This window comes from Egretta garzetta, unplaced genomic scaffold (assembly GCF_000687185.1).
Source record: "Egretta garzetta isolate BGI_Z169 unplaced genomic scaffold, ASM68718v1 scaffold440, whole genome shotgun sequence".
Lineage (NCBI taxonomy): Eukaryota > Metazoa > Chordata > Aves > Pelecaniformes > Ardeidae > Egretta > Egretta garzetta.
The window spans coordinates 852,317-871,561 of record NW_009258293.1 but is presented as its reverse complement, the minus strand read 5'-3'; the positions used below and the strand labels follow the sequence as shown (position 1 = coordinate 871,561).

Genomic DNA, 19,245 nt, shown 5'->3' with positions numbered 1-19,245 from the left:
GAAAGCAGTCTTCCTGTTTGCTCTCTGAGCCCCGTCTTGTGCTGGTTGGATTCTGAAGCAAAACGGCAATCTTGCCATCGTTGGTATAATGCTTCTGTGCCTCCAGGGTCCTGTATCAGGTTTTAGTTTCTGCACAGAGACCTCGATGGTGAAGCTTTATGGCTTTATAGCAGGCAGCTAATGATTATTTTGTATTGTGGTGAGAAAGGAAAAATGATCTTTTTGAAAATGCATAGTTGATTTGAAAGGAGCTGGATCCTGCTGGTGTAGTCTTTAGAATTAGATGGCTGTGCGGTATTTATTTAGCAGTCAGTGTGGCATAAATAGCTCCCTATGATTGGTACTTGAGAACTCCTTCATAAGAAATTCACTGTGAAGCCTTCATGAAGTTAATCCTGAATATGACAGCTCTGGGGTGTGTGTATCCATGCTGAGTGTAATTTCATTGGCAGGTTGTGTTTTCAGTTAGAGAAGCTTGGCCATGCTGTGCATACTGTTGCTGGGTGCTCTGGGTGCTCTCTTCAGCAACTTGTGAGAATTGGGAGAAACTCATTAATACCTTGTGCCAGCACTTCAACAAGTGAATCTTTCAATCTGATGGGCTCATTCTTCATCCTGGTACTAGAGAACTTGGTCACAAGCCTGCCAGCTGTGTGTTTTATAGCAGCTGAAGGAGTCTTAACCTAGGAGGTTGCTGTTGGCAGTGAGGAGTCTTGGGGTATAGTTTTACCCTCCCCTCTTCTGGCCCTACTGTCATTAATATTAATGTCCCAAAGAATGTTTCTGGGGGTCTAGGAGCAAACTATGAGAAGCCCTGATTAGGGACAATTTGAGTGTTCCTGAGAGGCTTGGTCAGAGGTCTTGATCTGACCCTGCATGTTCAAAGCAGCTCTTATGAGGTGGTGACTTTCTTTCCTGGTACCTGGCTACTGGAATCATAGAATCATTTGGTTGGAAAAGACATTTAATATCATCCAGTTCAGCCGTACCTGTCCACCACTAAACCTTGTCCCTAAGCCTCATCTGCCCGGCTTTTAAATATCCCCAGGGGTGGGGACTCAACCCCCACCCTGGGCAGCCCCTTCCAGTGCTTGACAGCCCTTGCGGGGAAGGAATTTTCCCCAGTGTCCAACCTAAACCTGCCCTGGCACAACTTGAGGCCATTCCCCCTCATCCCATCGCCCGTTCCCTGGGAGCAGAGCCCAACACACACCTCCCGGCTTCCCCCTCCTGTCAGGCAGTTCTAGGGAGCGATAAGGGTTCCCCTCAGCCTCCTTCTCCAGGCTGAACACCCCCAGCTCCCCCAGATGCTCCCCAGCAGCCTTGGCCTCCAGACCCCTCACCAGCTCCGTTGCCCTTCTCTGCACATGCTTCAGCCCCTCCGTGTCCTTCTGGGAGTGAGGGGCCCAACACTGAACCCAGCATTCGAGGGACGGCCTCCCCCGTGCCCAGCACAGGGGCACGTCCACTGCCCTGCTCCTGCTGGCCACACCAGTCCTGATAGAAGCCAGGATGCTGTTGTCCCTCTTGGCTACCTGGGCACACTGCTGGCTCATATGCAGCCGCCTGTCGACCAACACCCTCAGGTCCTTTTCTGCCGGGCAGCTTTCCAGCCACTCTGCATGGTCTTTGGCCATGTTGAACCTCACCCAATTGGCCTGGGCCCTCTGCAGAGCCTTCCTCCCCTCCAGCAGATCCACACTCCCACCCAGCTCAGTGTCATCTGCAAACTCAGAGTGCCCTTGATCCTCTCATCCAGGTCATTGGTAAAGATGCTAAACAGCACTGGCCCCAACGCTGAGACCTGGGGAACACTGCTTGTGACCTGCAAGAGTCTTTCCCCTCTTCTTTCACTGGAGATTGTTTGTGAAATATTGGTATTTCTGGTAGTGTTCGGCCTTTCATTTCTGCTTTGTAAGAGTGTTGATTCGGCTGGTGGTCAGGGAGGCAGGCCCAGGTATACAGCCTGCTGTTAAGGGGGGTTAGTAACTCGAGCTAGGAAAGACGGAGCTGTAGCGTAGTCAGGAGCTCACGGGCTGGAAGCAGGAGTATTGCTGTGAGGAGAACCTGCAGGTAAGTAGCCTTCCCCCTACCAGACATAGCCCATGCCGCTGAAGCCTTAGGGCAGCCTGGTGTGCACTCCCTATGCAGTGCTACCTAGGGAAATGTACTTAAGCTGGGAAGGGTTAATACATCTGTTTAAAGAACTGATGTACATTGATGTGAACAGCTCTAAATCTTACTAGTGTTTTGTAACATTTATTCATTGTTTTGCATGGTACTTTCAAAACCATAATTTTGGACCTGAATGCCAATTTCCTATGTGTTTAACAAGCTTGCTATATCATAAAGCTTTTAATCTATTTTTTAAAAAAGCTAAAAGCTTCTTAACTTATATTACAATTTCACCATCTTAAAAGTATTTTATAACTACTGCTGTCCTTTGATTTGTTTCCATTTTATTTCTATTATCTTGCAGCATCTTTTATCCAAATTCTTCTTTCTTATAAATCTTGTAAGTAGGAACCAGTAGCTTTTCCTTAATTGCGGTCATGCTTTTCTTTTTTCATAATCCCATATTTTATTTGTAAACTCATTCTCATTGTCTCTTGTAGCTTTTGCACTTTTACTTGAAAAAGACAAGTAATTTTTTGTGTGTGTTTTTGAATGGGGAGGATTGTTGGCAAAAGCAAATTAATCTGCCTGAATCAGTCCCATCTTTTCTGTACTTTTAGTCTGTGATCATGTCATGAGTTTAAGGACTTTGCACTAACCATATTTTTTTTACTTAAAGCTTATTTTACAGACCTAGTGTTTGATTTGTATGCATTGTGCATGTAGTGTTTTTTTCCAACAACAATATATTGCTGGATAGCTTATTCAGGACAAAAAAATGGCTCATGGGAAGATGCATAAAGATTTGTGCTTATTTGCTACTTATGTCATGAAAATTTGTACAGTAACAGTAGGTTAAACCATGAATTTAAAGACAAACAAAGTGTCTACTCTTAATTTTTCATTAGGACGTTTCCTTTAAAAAACAAACCCCTATCCGTAGATTAACAAGTATTCCAACTGTCAAAGGGTTAACCAGCCTTTGTTTGCAAGACTGGTTGTGAAACTGATGTGAAACTAATGTTCTCCAGTGTCCCAGGCTTGAGATAGAGGAGTTTCTCTGGTACTGATGGAACTACATTGGCGTGATTATGTTAGGAACACACGTTGTCTCTTTGGTTTTGTAGCTTATAAAAGTTTTGGAAATCAATATAGTCTCAGATAAAATAGGAAGGAACGTGCTCTTTCTGCTGTTAGTAGTCCAAGAGTGAAGTTGTCCAAGGGAAAAAATGAAAAAAAAAAAAAAAAAAAAAAATGGCATTGAGAGCAATACATCTATTTTGGTTGCCATGCTGGAAGAAAGGATGAAGCCAGCAAAGCGAGTATTCTCCTGCATCATAAGCACGAGATAGTGATATGTGAAGGGGGGGGCCAGGGATCTCTCTAGAAAGACATGCATTCAGCTGGCCTGAGCTGGCAGAACTGTCCTGCAGGGAAGGAGCACAAAGCTCGGCAGACCACGTCCCCTTTGGGCAAGAGCGGGCTCCTGAGTGACTTGTGGAGCTTTCTGTGGGATAGAGGGTAGGAGAGGGCCAGCCTTCCTGGTAGCTGCTGTCTGGAGGCTGTCTAACCTTAGATTTATTTGGCAATTTTAGTGGTCACCTGAGGAGAGAGGGGCCCAGGAGAGCAGGTTTCAGCAAATTTATCTCTCTGATATGGGTCCTTAAAATGTTTGGGGGTTTTTTAATAAGTATGTTTATACAACAGAATTGGATCAAAGCAGCTTGGTATTCAGAGCAGCAAAAGAAATTAGTTGGCCAATTGAAAATTAAGCACTTGCTTGGAAGTCAGTGATGGTGCCATCTACATGTTTTTTGCTATTTTAAGGCAGCAGAGCAAGGTGGTAGCTCATTTTTCTGGGGATGAAAACTAGGTGAGAGAAGATCCCCGTCCTCCAGAGAGGGTAGGAAGCTAACTCTGGATGTAAGCATTCTCTGTCCCAACTTTCTGCTGGGAAGGTTCTAGAATACGAAGGTCAGTGGTTGTCATCCTTATGAAGAAAAGTTAGTCACACCCACAAATACCTTCTAAACAGAGGCACTGACTCAAATATAGTTCACTAACAGCTTTATGATAACTATGAAATTTGACTTGATCTTTGTGTCCAGGATCCCATGAGCCTATTAGATTGGTAACAAAAGCAGTGAAACACTGGGGGTTTGTTTTGTGTTTTTGTGTTTTTTTTTTTTCTTCCCAGCTGTAGCAACTCAAGCTAGCGTGGAGTTTCGCCGGAAAGGATCGCAAATGTCCACAGACACAATGGCTTCCAACCCCATGTTTGATGCCGGTGAATTCCCAGACAACTACGAAGCAGGAAGGGCAGAGGCATGTGGGACACTGTGTAGGATATTCTGTAGCAAGAAGACTGGGGAGGAGATACTGCCAGCTTACCTATCCCGGTACTAACCTGTCTTCCCATTGCTTTGTTGATATGACTTCATGGTGCCAATTAACTCGTAGTGACTAGCACTCAGTTACTGTCTGAATCCTCTGTTGCCAACTCAAGAAGCCTGGTTAGCCTTCAGCTGCTGTAGGTGGGGATTCCTGGCAAAACCAGATACTGATTTCCTTTCGTCTTCTCACAATGCTGGTATTCACTGGGTTTTTTTCAAGTTCCAGTTGGAGGGAAGGCCCTTAAAGTGCCTCCCAGCTGGAAGGAATATGGTCTTTTTGATATTTTCTTGCCTCTTGTATTCTTATTTTTTTATTTGTCACTGAATATTGTTCAGGTGGGAAAAATAAGTGTGCAGACACAATGCTTTGTACACTTTATTAAACCATGTCGAATTGCCTACTGTTAGACCATGTCTAATAGTCTTAAAGTTGTCAAACACCACAGCACTGGGATGGAATGTGTTTGCAGGCTGGTTTTTTTTCTTTAAGTATAGAAATGCACTAATATTCTGTTATTTTAAACAGTTGTGTTCTGAACTGCCTCTGTTCACAGTTTTGTTTCTAATAAAATAAGGCAACCTTGCCTACCATAGTGTGCCTTTTTTCTAAATTTCTATTAAAGTGAAATAGCAAAGGCTAGAGGCAGAGACTCAACTCTAAATCATGACTCTCTCAGACCATTCATTTGTCCCAGATGGCATCAAAACTTCCTGGAAGTCTGAACTATTTTATTTCTTGCATGTTGCCTATAGGTAGTTTGTGTTTCTCTTACCCAGCCAGTGAGATTCCTCTGTGTTTGCAAGCCTTTTAAAACCAAATAAATAAATAAAGGGGGTGCAAGTATTCTCTAACAAGAAACTTCAAAAGAAACTGCTTTCATGTGATGGTCAGCTGGGTTCCTACCCCTCTGCTTTTTCATTTGAGCTGGTTACGATGGATACGTTTGGCCTCATTTTCCAAATTGCTGATGAGTGTGTCCTGTCCCGTTCCTCCCTGAAAGATTTCACAGTATTTTTCTCGTGTTGACGGGTTAAAATGGAGGTCTCACTCCCATCCTTACATTGGGAAGGGGGTAGTAGGAGAGCACATGTTCCAAGTGCTTTTAGTAAACGCCTGGGCTGTATCTGCACAGCTCCCGGTTCGTGTGTTGCATCAAGTTGGAGGGGTCAGTAACACTGTGCTGCGCTGGCTTTTCACACGGAATACATGTGATTTGAGGGAGTTTTGTTAAGCTGGTTAGTTGCATTTGCCTGTGCTAAAGTAACTTGGGGGGAATGCTCGTATGAACATGTCCTAGCTCTGATTTTGGAACTTACTCTATTTTGTATAGAAAAGGTCAAATAGTGGCTGCACGTTCTTGTTCATGTGGGATGCTGATGCTTTTTGTGTGCAAATAATTTAATCTTATCTTTCTTTGTCAGATTTTACATGCTTTTAATTCAGGGTTTGCAGATAGCAGATTTCGTTTGCCACCCGGTTCTTGCCAGTGTTATTTTAAATTCCCCTCCTTTGTTCTGCTGTGACCTGAAGGGGATTGATGTCGTGGTTCCTTACTTCATTTCGGCTCTCGAAACCATTTTACCTGACAGGTAAATTGCTGTTTCCATATAAATATCATTAGAAATGTGAGGACGTGTTTATCTTCTGGGGTTTTCGTCATTCCTGAGTAGTTTTCACTGAAGGAATTCTGTAATGTGGGCCCCATGCTGTGTTTGTATTTGATAGTGATAATAGCAGCACTTCATAAGCTCTAATTGTTAATTTCATTAAATGAAATTTTCTTTAAATAGCAGTGTTTATTTTAAATGAAATATGCAAGTTGTCTTATCTACATATTCACTGATGGAAAGCAGTATCTATAAGAATAGGGAAAAGGAGTGATTTAGCTCAAATACATTTAAAGCCTACTGATTTTTAAGTTAAATTTCACAGGATGTTCATTAATGGCTGTTACTGCAGTGAATTCATTAAGAGAGTAATCTTCCACATCGTTAAATCGAAAAATTGATCATTTAAGCCTCTTTTCAGAGCTTTATAGATTTCTGGATGTTTTGCGAAGTAGTTTAAGGAACTTAATAGTACTCCATGCATGCCTTCTCCAGCATATGTTTTATGTATTGGTACTGCATTTCATTTTGAAATTATACATGAAATACCATTTATCTTTGTGGGCTTAAGTCTGAGCCACTGCTTCTTTTGGATAGGTCTTATAAGTAGAAAAATTTGCTGGTGGCTCCTGACAAAAGTTGATCTATTCACTGAGCAGCTTGTGTTCTACGCAGTGTGCACATGAGCACATTCTGCGGATCTCTGATCATCCTGGGTGGCTTTCAGTTGTAATCAGCCGGTAGAGGCTCGTGACCAAAACCTCCTGCTTTGAACATGCAGTATATGAATAATGCTTTCACCAGCTCATTGCTTTTATGTGGGGTATAAAAAAAAAAAAAAAAACAAACCCAAAAACCTGAGCCTAGAAAGAAACAGCTGCATTGTATACTACAAATTACTTAAGACCACTGGGTGGCTGTGTATTTAATTTTAACTTAATTAAACTTGGCTCCAAATTCCTGTGAGAAGCTGATTAACTATATGATGCTTTGATTTGCAGAGAACTCTCAAAGTTTAAAATCTATGTAAACCCCACAGAGCTAAGAAGAGCTTCGATTAACATCTTGCTGTCTCTGTTGCCTCTCCCTCATCACTTTGGAACCATAAAGTCTGAGGTAGTGAACGTAACCACTGTGTCTTGCATTTCTGTTTTTTGTTTCCGTGGTTGTTTTGGAGTGGGATGTGGATGACTTGTGGGTTTCGTTTGGTGTTCTGTTCAGCACTGAAACTCTTGCAGCAAGTGTGTAACAGTAAGACTGTGTTTAAGGTTGTCAGTAGCAATGTGTGCTGTGGATGCTGACTTTTGAAACCAATGCTATGCTGCTGTGATCTCTAATCGTTACTGAAATAAGTGTATTTTCCTTCAGGTTGTCCTGGAAGGGAAATTCAGCAATGATGACAGCTCAACGTATGATAAGCCGATAACCTTCCTTTCCTTGAAGCTGAGGCTTGTGAATATCCTTATAGGAGCTTTGCAAACGGAAACAGATCCCAACAACACTCAAATGATACTAGGTTATTTCAACTTTTTTATTTATTAACTGTGTTACAGAAGTGTCTGTCTTAATCGGTCCTTGGAATAATATGGTTTATTAGTCATGTGCTGCTTTGTAAGGAAAAAGGTTGTTCGTGCTGTTTGACCAAAGGCACCCTGAATGCATTGGCAATTTTAATTTAAGTGTGTTATGCTTGTGCGCGGTTCTCTCTCCCAAGATGGAAGAGATGACTACCTGCTGGCTAGGTTGGATGTGGTAGGGTTGGCTACCCCTGCACTTAGAGCCTCAGCTTTTTCAATACAGTATTTTGGGCACTGTTGGAAAACAAAGCACAAAAAGTGAGAGGCTGGGGATGACTTCCAGGCAGAGAGAATTTCAATGTATCCTACCTCAGATTATATGCTGGCCTCTTGATTTAGGAAACTGGGTTTATATTTTAGCCAAGCTGAAATTAAAGTAATTTTTAACCTGCTCTACAAACGCAGAAATTATCAGTGATGCAGATATTAGCCTTGTTACTTTTTTTTGGTGGGGCAGGGGCAGAAATGTCTTTATAAAAATGAAACCCCTTGTGTTATGGTGGTTTGGGGGTTTGTTTCCCTGGTCACAGGTCAGTATGAGAACAAGCGTGGTCCTGTGCACTGGTGTCTCAGGGGTTGCTGAATGGACCAGACATTGTTCACTTTACCTTCCAGCAGGTTGCTGTCTGTACTGCTAGTTCGTTGAGACTTGAAAACGTGTTTTTGTTTGCCAGTTACCAGGTGCCTTTTGGCTCCTAATGGCCAAACTGGGGAAGGGAGCGTCTCTGTGCTGAGCAAGAATGTAGTTGAGGCCAGCACTGTATAACCCTTGAAGTGGCTTTGGACTATGCAGCTCATCTTGGCGCTCTTGGCTGTCTAACAAATACTGTTACTTTGTTCACAGAATCTGTAGATCTCCTTAAATGTAAGCTAAATTTTTAAATGATGGGAGACAAGGAAAGATTCCAGCCCTTCTGTGAAACCAAAATCCTTCTGAACTGAGGAATTTGAAAAACCTGTGTTCAAAGCATTTTTAAAATAGCTGAAAACACTCTTATCTCAGCTTTCATCTGCTTCAAATGGCTAAGCCTGAAGCAAATCCTGTGTTTTATAGCACTTTTTATAAAACAGGATGCGATCCTGTACGTTAGACCTTCAGTGCTTCTTTGTAAACTTTAGCAGTGAATATTCTACTGCGGTCTTGAGTTACCTTCTTGTATCTGATTCTTCAGGTGCGATGTTAAATATTGTTCAAGATTCAGCGCTGTTAGAAGCCATTGGCTGTCAGATGGAAATGGTAAGTGGTTTTTGTTTGTGAAGTTACCCCTTCAGAAAGAATGCGTTACTCATCCTGTCTGCGGTTGTGAGGTGCTCAGCATCTTGAGGTTTGATCATACATCTTCCTCCATTGCATCTGAGAGCGTCCTCTGGTATAGCGAACTCTACTCAGAAAAATCTTCTCATTGCTCAAAACTGACTTTCAATTTGCAGAACGGTGGTGAAAATAACCTCTTCAAAAGCCACAGCCGTACTAACAGTGGCATTAGCACTGCAAGTGGAGGCAGTACAGAGCCCACAACACCAGACAGTGAGAGACCAGCACAAGCCCTTCTGAGGGATTATGGTAAGGATAGCTCTTTGGGGGAAAAATCTCTGTCGTTATGTGCCAGGGCAATGGGGTTTTTGCGTGTTTTTTCTGTTCGTAATTCTGGCTAATATATTAATATGCATGGGTGTTTGAACCCAGGGTGGATAGCCCCTTTGTTTATTGCCAGTCTGTGCTCATATGTGCCCTTCAGTTATTGTTTGTTTTTTTTTTTATCCTACTAAGGGACTCTATGAACATTTTTAAAATAAGAATGTAAAATCTTTTGAAAAAGATGTTTGCAAACTGGTTTACTTCAGCATATGTTTTCAGGACACTTAGTTTTCATGAACAATAATGGGATAAATGTACACCAAGTGTGAATGAATTGTGTCATTCATTTTGGTGGCATTCCAAATGCTTACCTGACTTTTGCAGCACCTTTTCTTAATCTATGTTTAAAGACCATTTGTGGGACTCCTGTTTGTATAGAGCAAGTAAGCAGAATGCTTGTGATGTGTCACTTGTTTTAACAAGATAATTTCTTAATTAATGTTGGTTTGCTATGTCTTGTACCATGCATATTTGAACCTTTGTAATAAAATCCATGTTCTGCTAAACCTGTGTGTGGTGAGCTGGCCAAATGTCAAGATCCTGGCATTCAGCTTGCTCCTTTTGGTCTGCTTCAGTTCAGCTGATGTTGACCAGATAAATGTGGGAACAGGTCGCCTCTGTTAATGGTGTAGCCTAGGTTGACAACTCTGTTCTTGCCAACCAAAAATGTTTTTTTCCTCTAGTTCTATAACTAAGGAGAGGAGGGAGACCAGTAGGAAAGATTTTGGTATATTCTAGGGATTCATGTAGACATCTCGGTGCTTTTCCTAGAGGATTTGTGTGTTTGCAATTATTGAAGTGCTACTTTTGGGCACACCATTTGAATTGTGTGTTTAATTTGTATGGGTTTTCATTGATAAGTCCTTGTAAAAATATCCCTTTAAGGTTAAAAAAAGTCTTTTAAATATTTGACTTATTGAGTCTTTAAACTGTGACATAACTTGAAAGACATTTTTGTAATATATTCATTTTATTGGATTTTTTTATTTCCTGTGCACAGAAGGTAAGAGTGTATGAAACTCATGAAGAGAATTTGAAGCTGGATGCTTCAAACGAGAAAATTGAAAACAAGATGATCTCTTTTTACTGGGATTAGCTAAGATGTCCTTTAAAAAAAATTTTAAATTGAGATAAGCTAGTCTGAATGTATTTGTATAACGTCTGGTGGTGTGTATATAAGGGAGTTAGCCTGGGCAAAAGTGACCAACCTGATTTCTAGGTTATGGGTTGTGTATCATTTTATTTTATGTGTGTATTGTGGCTGCTTTGGCTTGTGCTGTGCTTTGCTTATTGTCACTAATGCTTAGTTATTTTCCCTCCCTGTGGTATGTGGTTTTGGGGTTATATCCTAGCTCTTAATACAGATACAGCTGCTGGGCTACTGATACGCAGTATTCACCTGGTAACCCAAAGACTCAACTCGCAGTGGAGGCAGGACATGAGCATCTCTCTGGCTGCACTGGAGCTTCTGTCCGGACTGGCAAAGGTGAGCAGTGAAGTTCTGTGTGCTCTGGCCTCTTCTCGGAGGGCAATTATAGTCCTGTTTGGATGAAAGTCATGCCACCAGACATGTCTGTGTCCAGGTTTGTTAGTGAATGTTCTGTTTGGACATGAGAGAAAACAGTACTCCCTTTGTACTTCATCTCCAAATGTCAGTGCTCTGTTGCTCAAACAATGTGTGCCCTGTAAAGGCCTGTTGGCTGGAAGTGAAGCTCGGGGTGGCTTGTTCAGATACACGTGGCTCCACTGTACCATTCTGGCTGGCTTTGTTGAGCTAGCTGCATGGCTCCTGACCTTCCTCGTGGATTCCCATGTGTGTATGGTTTTAGGGTTGGATTTTTTGGTGGTTTTCTTTTTTTTTTTTTGTTTGTTTGTTTGTTCCCACACACACACACTGCAGGGGACGCACCTGCCATATTAGGTTGCACAGTTGAGGAAAAACTTGCCACTAAGCTTCCAGTGGCAGCATAGGGGCTTGGGCCACTAGTTTTCAATCCCACTGTGAACCATTTGTCATTGGTTTGCTTGGTTGGGTGGCCGGTCTGTCTGTTCACTGTGTATCCAGACTTGGGAACAAGAGTTTTGTTGCTGTTAGTTGGCAGATTGCAAATATGCCAGGGTATGAAATAACCTAATTGTGTGTTTTCCCCTTCCATCTCATCTTGGAAATAGTCTTCTGAGCTTAGAGAATGATAACGTAATATGAAGGCGTCACCTTCTTCAGAGCTTGATCTGCACACAGTTCCTTGATTCAACAGCAGATAACTGAACTAAAGCTACCGGGGGGCGGGGAGGGGAGCAGCTTTTTTCTTGAGAAGTAACATGCCCTTTTCTGCTTGAGGGCTCTTGTCCCCAAGCTGGACTTCATGACGCTTGTTAGACACTAGTCCAGTTTATTTATAGCAGCCATGATGACCTGGCATGACAGTTCAGCATTTCCCCCGGGAGCTCAACAGGTCTCTCTGAAATACATGTGTCTCAGGCAGTTTTTTAGGGCGTGGAGTCAGCATTGAGCCATGTTGGACTGGGTGCTTCTTTTGTTCCTGCAGCAGCGTGAGCTGAAGGATGCATTTGAAAGTGTTCTGCAATGAATTATTGTATGGATATTGGGTCTTACAGAGCATCATACAGTACCAGGGGCTCCTGCAGCTTGTGTGGTTAAGCCAGGGTTGGTGTGGTTTGTTTTGTGGGTTGGTGGTTTTTAAAAATATTCTCTTTTCAAATGTCTACTCAGGTTAATATTAAACATTGTAGTCTTTGTATAATTCTCATGGAACTGAAGTAATTCTTCCTCTGGGGTATCTTGGATATCTTTCCCCTTCGTAACAAAGAGGACAGAAAAAGATTTTACTGCAGGACTGGAGATTGGAGAGCCAGTTCTGCATGTGCCTTTGGAGGTGACAGTTCCCTAAAGCCCTTCTTGGGTTTAGAGGTATCCCTGTCTTGTGGCTGTTCAGCACCAGGATATTACTGGGACTTGGTAAATTCAAAAAACCTGTTTCCTGCAAGAGTGCTGGTTTACCAACCTGCTTTTCATAAGCTTGTCTTGAGGGGACTCTATTTGCTGTAGATATTGCTCTTCTGAGAGAGATGCTGCCTTCGTCCTAGGGCTCTGAGTTGTCACCCCCCTGCTGTGTGGAGTATAGCTGCTGCTGGTGTTACCAGCAAGACCATCCACCTTCCTGCTTGGATAAGGGTGCTCCGTAATGAGTGAAGCTTTATATGGTGTGGTCAGATGCTACAGAGTAGAAAAATCCAGCTTTAACTGACTGTTCCTGTGCCAAATCACGGGTTGGGAAGAAAAGGGAATAGAAATTCTGTTCTTTAGTTCCTCGTTCCTCAGTGTATTGGGTGTATATGCCTTCTCACCAACCCTCCCATCTGGAGCCTTGCTCCCTGAAGGACCTGAGCTGGGAGAGAAGCTGAAGGGTTTTTGAAATTAGTTTTGGGAGAGGGGTTATGGCAGGTTTTTTTGCCAATCTGCTTGTCTGAGGGTGAGTTTTCTGCCCCCTTTTCACTGATGAAAGTTACTGTGCTGACAAAATATGCTCAGTGGAAAGTTATGTGAGGAACGAAGCCCTGTGGAAGGGAGGCTTGGCAGTGGGTTGGCTCTCTGAGGTACAGAATGGGTTGCTATAGCTGAAGGAGAGATGTATTTGCTGAAAATGAGTTCCAAATGCTAATTTATTCAGCTTGCAATTAGTTTCTTATCAAACTATATAGGTACCACTCTTGCTGGCGGATACCAAGCCTGCAGTGTGGTGGCACCTCAATGCAGTGTTTCTTTCCTTTAAGCTTCAATGTCCATCAGTGTTAAACATTTTTAGCCACAGCTTTTAAGCTGTAGCTGTGAAAGAGCCAGCTGTTTATTCCTGTTTCTTAAAATTGCATTTAAAAATGCTTTTAAAATCTGTTTCTTCTCCGAAAGACTTTTGTCGAGGAGTTCTCATCCTCTCCTTCTTGCTTTATGCAGGTGAAGGTGGTGGTTGATTCCTCTGACCGGAAGAGAGCTATTAGTTCAGTGTGCGGCTACATAGTGTACCAGTGCAGCCGCCCAGCCCCGCTCCACTCCCGCGACCTCCACTCCATGATAGTTGCAGCTTTCCAGTGCCTCTGTGTCTGGCTCACAGAGCACCCCGACATGCTGGATGAGAAGGTAGGTCTCTGGTCTATATATTTTGAGCACTCCAAATTGCAATGCCTTTCATGCCCAACCTCTCTGTTCCTGATAATTTAATGTGGTTTTCTTAATTTTCAAAAGTATATTAGGAATTTCAAAGCTAGCTTCCTTGCAAAATAGTTTTGAATTTTGATTTCTGCTCTTGATTCATCAAGAATGTTTTTGGCTTTAAAATTGCCTTTCATATTTCTAAGAATGTCTTGATCTTTCTTCTTGCTTTGGAAAATGGAAAAAGAAGAAAAAAAAAACCTGAAAAAACAGAAACTGAAAACAGAAAAAGGGGAATTGATGGTGTACGCATAACATACCTGCTGCAGATAAACTTCACTAAAAGCTAGGTCTCTTCTCGTTTCTGAGCTCTCACCCTGACTAAAGCATCTTCTAGACTTCACAGAACTTCTTTGATGCTAATGTTTTGATAATCAGAGATTGTTTCACCAAGAAACCAGTTTTCTAGAAACTGAGCAAGTCTTAATCTGAGATGGAATTTGCTTGGGAAGCTTTAAAAGAGCAGGAAATGAAAGACGTGCATTTCCAACAGCATTCTGTTCTGCTGTTAAAAAAATAAATAAATAAAAATTGCATATTTCCATTGTTGGTCTCTTTGCAGAGACAGCTTGGTGATTCCTCTGTATTTGTATATATAATGTATATTAACATGTATTATAATACTTTAATGCAGTTTTATATAGAACATATTTTTGTATATTTTGTTTATATATTCTATAGCATATGTAAAATTATAAAATCAATGAAAATTTTAAACCCACAAGCAGGGCTTTAAATAAAGATGCTTTCTGGATGCACTCCGGTATACTGGCATGGCAGTAGGTGACAAGGACAGGATAGTTCCCCTGGATGTGGCACAGCATAGCTTCATTCAGTTGCATAATGCATTGTTTCCTTTCATTAGGTTCTTGTTTTAACTTTATCTTGATATGCAGAAATAATTAATGTTACATACTGTGTGCAGTAAATACTGGACACCCAGTAACTTGTTCCTGAGTCACGATAGTCAGATGGGGACCTTTCATTGCATTTGCAAGTATTAGAATTGCAATTTTCCAGGTGCCTCACCTTATATTTGCTTTGAATTTTGCCTGCTATTTTACCGGGCAACACTGTAAACTTCTGTAATTCTTCATGGCCAGTCTTTGCATCTCAACACTTAACTAATTTTGCTGTGTCAGAAAACTTCAGCCTTCCTCTTAATCTCTTTTTCTACATCAGTTATGAATATAAGGAAGGGCACAGGCTGAAGGCATAGAACCTTTCCTGGTCTCTAGTGGTAAAAGCTGACCACTCACTTGTGTTCAGGTTTTAGCCAGTTGTTTATTTGTGAGAACACTTTCCTTGTTATGCTATAACTCAAGCCATGAAACTTGAACCTTTGTTGAGGCAATCCAAGTATTTCCAGCAAATTATTTTGTGATGAGCAACACTTGTGAGTCAAACATGTGGTTCTGCTGAGTGTTGGCCTCTCCTGTAGTAGATTTGATGAAGCTTTGCTCTGTACTTAGAGAATATTTTTAATGTTCTCTTCATGAATTAGATACCATGATATATTTTACTTACGAAAGCTGTTGGCAATCGAAAGGTTCAGGAAGGGATTTCTTGCAATTTTCCAGGTGAGTTCATTCTTAATGTGCTTAGAACTTAATTAAAAGTTCTGCAGAGAGTCTCAGCAATGCATTTATTACCTCTTTAAATGTGTTTACATTTTTCAGTTGCACTCTTAATAGTCCTCTTGGCAATTTTGTACATAGGTAATGGAATACATTGTGTGTACATACTCTTACAGAGCACTTTCTACCATTAGAGTAGACATAAGCAGACTTCTATAAATGGAGAAAATACCATTCCTATAGAGTCTGTCTGTTAAAATAATCTTCTGCCTTTATTTCTGAGCTCATATTACCAGCAGTACTTTATTTTAATTGATGGTATATCACTCTTTCACTGAGGTCTTGGAGGCATTTATCAGAGTGCTTCTGCTTTAAGGTGGTTCCTCTTGTGTTTTAGGATTGTTTAAAAGAGGTACTGGAGATTGTGGAGCTGGGCATTTCAGGAAGTAAATCCAAAAACAGTGAACAAGAGGTCAAGTACAAAGGAGATAAGGAGCCAAACCCTGCATCCATGAGAGTGAAGGATGCTGCTGAAGCTACACTAACGTGGTATGTAATTTGTTAGACCCTGTTTGCTGTTTAGCATTGCCTTGTCTGAGTGTTTTAATGAGGAGTTCCCAGCTGGCGAGATCTCTGATGTAGCAAGAGCACCATTTGCAAAGTCAGCCAGAAGCTCCCCCAGTTTTGCCCTTTGGGCAGGGTTGTCCTGTGCTCTGCCTTAGCTGTCTTCCCCCTCCCACTACAGGTGTTCAACAGAAAAAAGATCCCTGTGATTGCTCCTTCCCCTCCTGCCTGTCCTCTTCTTTGGGAGCAAAACCCAAGCCCTCCTGCAGCCCCTGGCATTCTGTTCTCAGCCAGTCCTCTCTGCGGACAGCAGTTCCCACTCTCTCCCGCTTGACGTAGTGATCCTATCTTTCCGTTCCCCTTTCTCCTTGTCCTCCACCTGACAAGATAAGCCATCCCCAGGCTGATTGGGAAACTGATAGATGCTGTCTCTTGTATAGCGCAGCAAGGAATGGCACATGCAGCAGATGTAAGCCCGTGCAGGATGGGATGTCGTTCTGCCCACACCATTGGGCTGGCTTAATATATTTGAGAGGTTTTGCTGGAAATGCAGTAACAGATAACATGTGGGTTGGGGAGGGGAAGCGTGGAGAGGAAAACTGAGATTTGCTCTGGAGAAGTTGAAAAGCACTGGTTTACTGGATGAACAGCAGGATGGTAGATGGGACAGATTGAGGATGAGTAGGATAAACATGTTTTGCAAAAGGCAATGGCGGCTTTCTTCTTTGCTCTGCTTTGCAGTAAAATTGTTGTAAATTTTACTGACAGTAAAAACAACTGTGTAATTTCCAAGGTAAAAACAACTATTCATTGGAACTTGTGGACAAACCTTCATTGTTGACTGGAAGTGTCTCTCTTCATTTAGAGATGTGAAACTATCTGTTTTCAGAGTGGAAAAGCGTGTGGGGAGGACTTTGATAAAACTTACTTTTGGTATTGAGTGGTGGTGTTAAGAGTAAAGCCCTGAGTTAGAGCATCTGATCTTCAGTCTGACACTGGACAGCTCTCATTATTGGTTCCTGCCATAGACGTTTTCAGTTTCTAACAGTGTTCGGTAGGTCCTGTACAGCTTCAGATGCTTTAAATCGGTACTTCTGGGAGCTTCCCAGGGCTGTGGCTCCAGGGAGGTACGTGCTGTTGGACCACGCCTGGAGGCTTTCTCCCAGGGAAGGTTACCATCCATGCTAGTCATGCTTGTGTGAGCCTGGGTCTTTCTTAAAGGGTTTTAAGTTAATGTAATCTGTACTTGAAGAAAGCAAAGACAATTTAACTAGTGCATCTACCATGTCTGCCTTGCTTGATATAAGAGTGGGCTAAATTACGGATGATTATCTCCAGTCATCCATAATCTTATAAGGATGAACGTAAAAAAAAAAGCTGTGGAAGGGTACAGATTTTTGTGCTTTAAAGCATATCTTAATATTTTTATAACCTATGTTATAAAGAAACTCATTCCATAGGCATAGTACTCTTCTTTGTGGGGTTTTGTGTATGTTTTTCTGAAGTTACTGGTTCTGTTTTAAAACAAGGTGGTGGGAGAGGGCAGGCTTGCCCTGACAGTGTAACTGCTATGTCAAGATACAAGTGAAGAATGAGTGGAAGTCTGTGCTTAGGTGGAACAGTTCGTTGTCTTAATCTGTCATAACTCTTAACTTTTTTCTCACTTGCAGTATTATGCAGTTACTTGGAGCGTTTCCTTCTCCCAGTGGCCCTGCTTCTCCTTGCAGCTTGGTGAATGAAACCACGTTAATTAAATATTCTCGTCTACCTACCATAAACAAGCATAGCTTCCGTTACTTCGTTTTGGATAATAGCGTCATCCTGGCTATGTTGGAGCAGCCTCTGGGGAATGAACAGAGTAAGCTCATAGTCCCCATTTCCTTCTTGCTCTCTGTATGGAGCCGCAAAGCAAAGGTGTTTCATCAAGTGTGTCTCTTGGCTTACCTGTTCTGTGGGTGTGTGATTGAGTGGAGTGGTGTTCTGGGATGAAATAGTGGGAATAACTTTAATGCCACTGATAGTTAAATGCGTACGAGCCATCCAAACTGTTTGTGCGGTTGTCTCTGTGTTTCACCTAGTTAGATCAGATAACTGCAGCTGACTGCTGTCTAAATTACTGCAGAGGGACAAAAGCAACAGCATTATGTTTTGAAAACATCCTTGTTCATAAAAGAATGAAAACATAAAGAGTATAGGAGGCTTGATAGGGATAAGTGCTCAACAAATTGTTGATGTGGCACCTTTATGCTTGCATGGTTGCTTTTGATTGCTTTAGGTCTCCTGTTACTAAATGTTTCCGTGGGTGTTTTCAGCTCAAATGGTTTTAGTTGCTTAGGAGCCGTTACACCTCTCCCATGTACCATCCTGTTATGTCAATGACACCTACTGTAAAGGAGACCTATCACAAGGTATTGGCTTTCACAGCTGAATCAAACTCATCTCAGCCTCATGTACTTTGACCAACAAGAATTTATATTAAAAAAATCCAGTACTAAATTACATGATGCTTTGAACTGAATAACTGATCCCCCTGTAAGTCTTCATGTATCATGGTATTACCTAACAGAATAGATGAAAATTCTCTTATAAGCTACCTCAGTTTAAGACTAATGTATATTAGATCTGCTGATCTGCCACAGATACATTTTCCTTGTCTGTGGGCAGGATGGAGTCCAGATACTAGTCTTGGAAACAGATTGCACGTAATTTCACGAGCTAGCTAAGAGAAGTTGTTACTTTGAGTTGTGGTCCAAAGTGCTCCAACCTCATTGAGAATCACTAAATGGAAGTGCTGATGCTGGGAGCCATTGCCGCACGTCCACCCACAGTCTGTGTTTGAGCAAGCGTGTTCCTCACTAGGATGGAAGAATGGATCAGAGCACGCTAGAATGGCTGAGCAATTCTCATCCTTGCTCTGCCTCTGCTAACTGCATTACTAAGGAATCCTGTAAAGCTATTAGAATCTCAAATTAGATTATCTTTTCTTACTGTGCATAATTTGCTTACAAATCCCCTTTGAAATACAAGACGAATTGCAGTAATGCACAAGGATGTCGGATTGCTTTTGAGGCAGATCACTGAAGAGGATGATTGTGGGGAGCTGGTTGGGTTTGTCTAGATGTGTGCTTATGTACCTGTGCTGCCCTTTGTACTTCCTATGAAATATTGGGGAAGGAATAGATATCTGCTAGTTACCTGATGGTGTCAATTTGTGGTTTGTGTGCACAAAAGCTAAATATAAGTAACTTTAAAAAGAAAAGCCATAGAGGTATGATAATTCCTCTTCTAAGGTGGCCTTCTAAGTCTCGAAGGAAGACCGAAATCCCTGCGATGTTAAAGCCATCACTGTGCAAGTTGAAAGGCATCTTGGCAATCTGCAGTCTAACCTCCTGCTCTAAACAAGGTCAATACTGAATTCAAACCAGGACAATGCAACCTGACATTGTCCAAGTAGGTCTTGAAAACCTGCGAGGATAACTTCTCTGTGTCCCTGTTCATCATGGTGAAAAATTTTCCACGCTGTGAAGTTGGAATCTTCCCCTGC

General features: G+C 41.9%; 1 protein-coding gene across 1 annotated transcript in view; it reads left to right on the top strand.

Annotated features, from left to right (window-relative positions):
- RALGAPB (Ral GTPase activating protein non-catalytic subunit beta) overlaps positions 1-19,245 on the top strand; it is a 64,903-nt gene that overhangs the window by 24,495 nt on the left and 21,163 nt on the right. The window contains exons 10-19 of the mRNA XM_035893423.1: positions 4,313-4,514; positions 5,931-6,098; positions 7,118-7,232; positions 7,485-7,632; positions 8,866-8,930; positions 9,125-9,257; positions 10,697-10,818; positions 13,306-13,488; positions 15,535-15,686; positions 17,372-17,559. Of these exons, the coding sequence (XP_035749316.1) occupies positions 4,313-4,514; positions 5,931-6,098; positions 7,118-7,232; positions 7,485-7,632; positions 8,866-8,930; positions 9,125-9,257; positions 10,697-10,818; positions 13,306-13,488; positions 15,535-15,686; positions 17,372-17,559 (1,476 nt within the window). The remainder of the gene's footprint in view (positions 1-4,312; positions 4,515-5,930; positions 6,099-7,117; positions 7,233-7,484; positions 7,633-8,865; positions 8,931-9,124; positions 9,258-10,696; positions 10,819-13,305; positions 13,489-15,534; positions 15,687-17,371; positions 17,560-19,245) is intronic.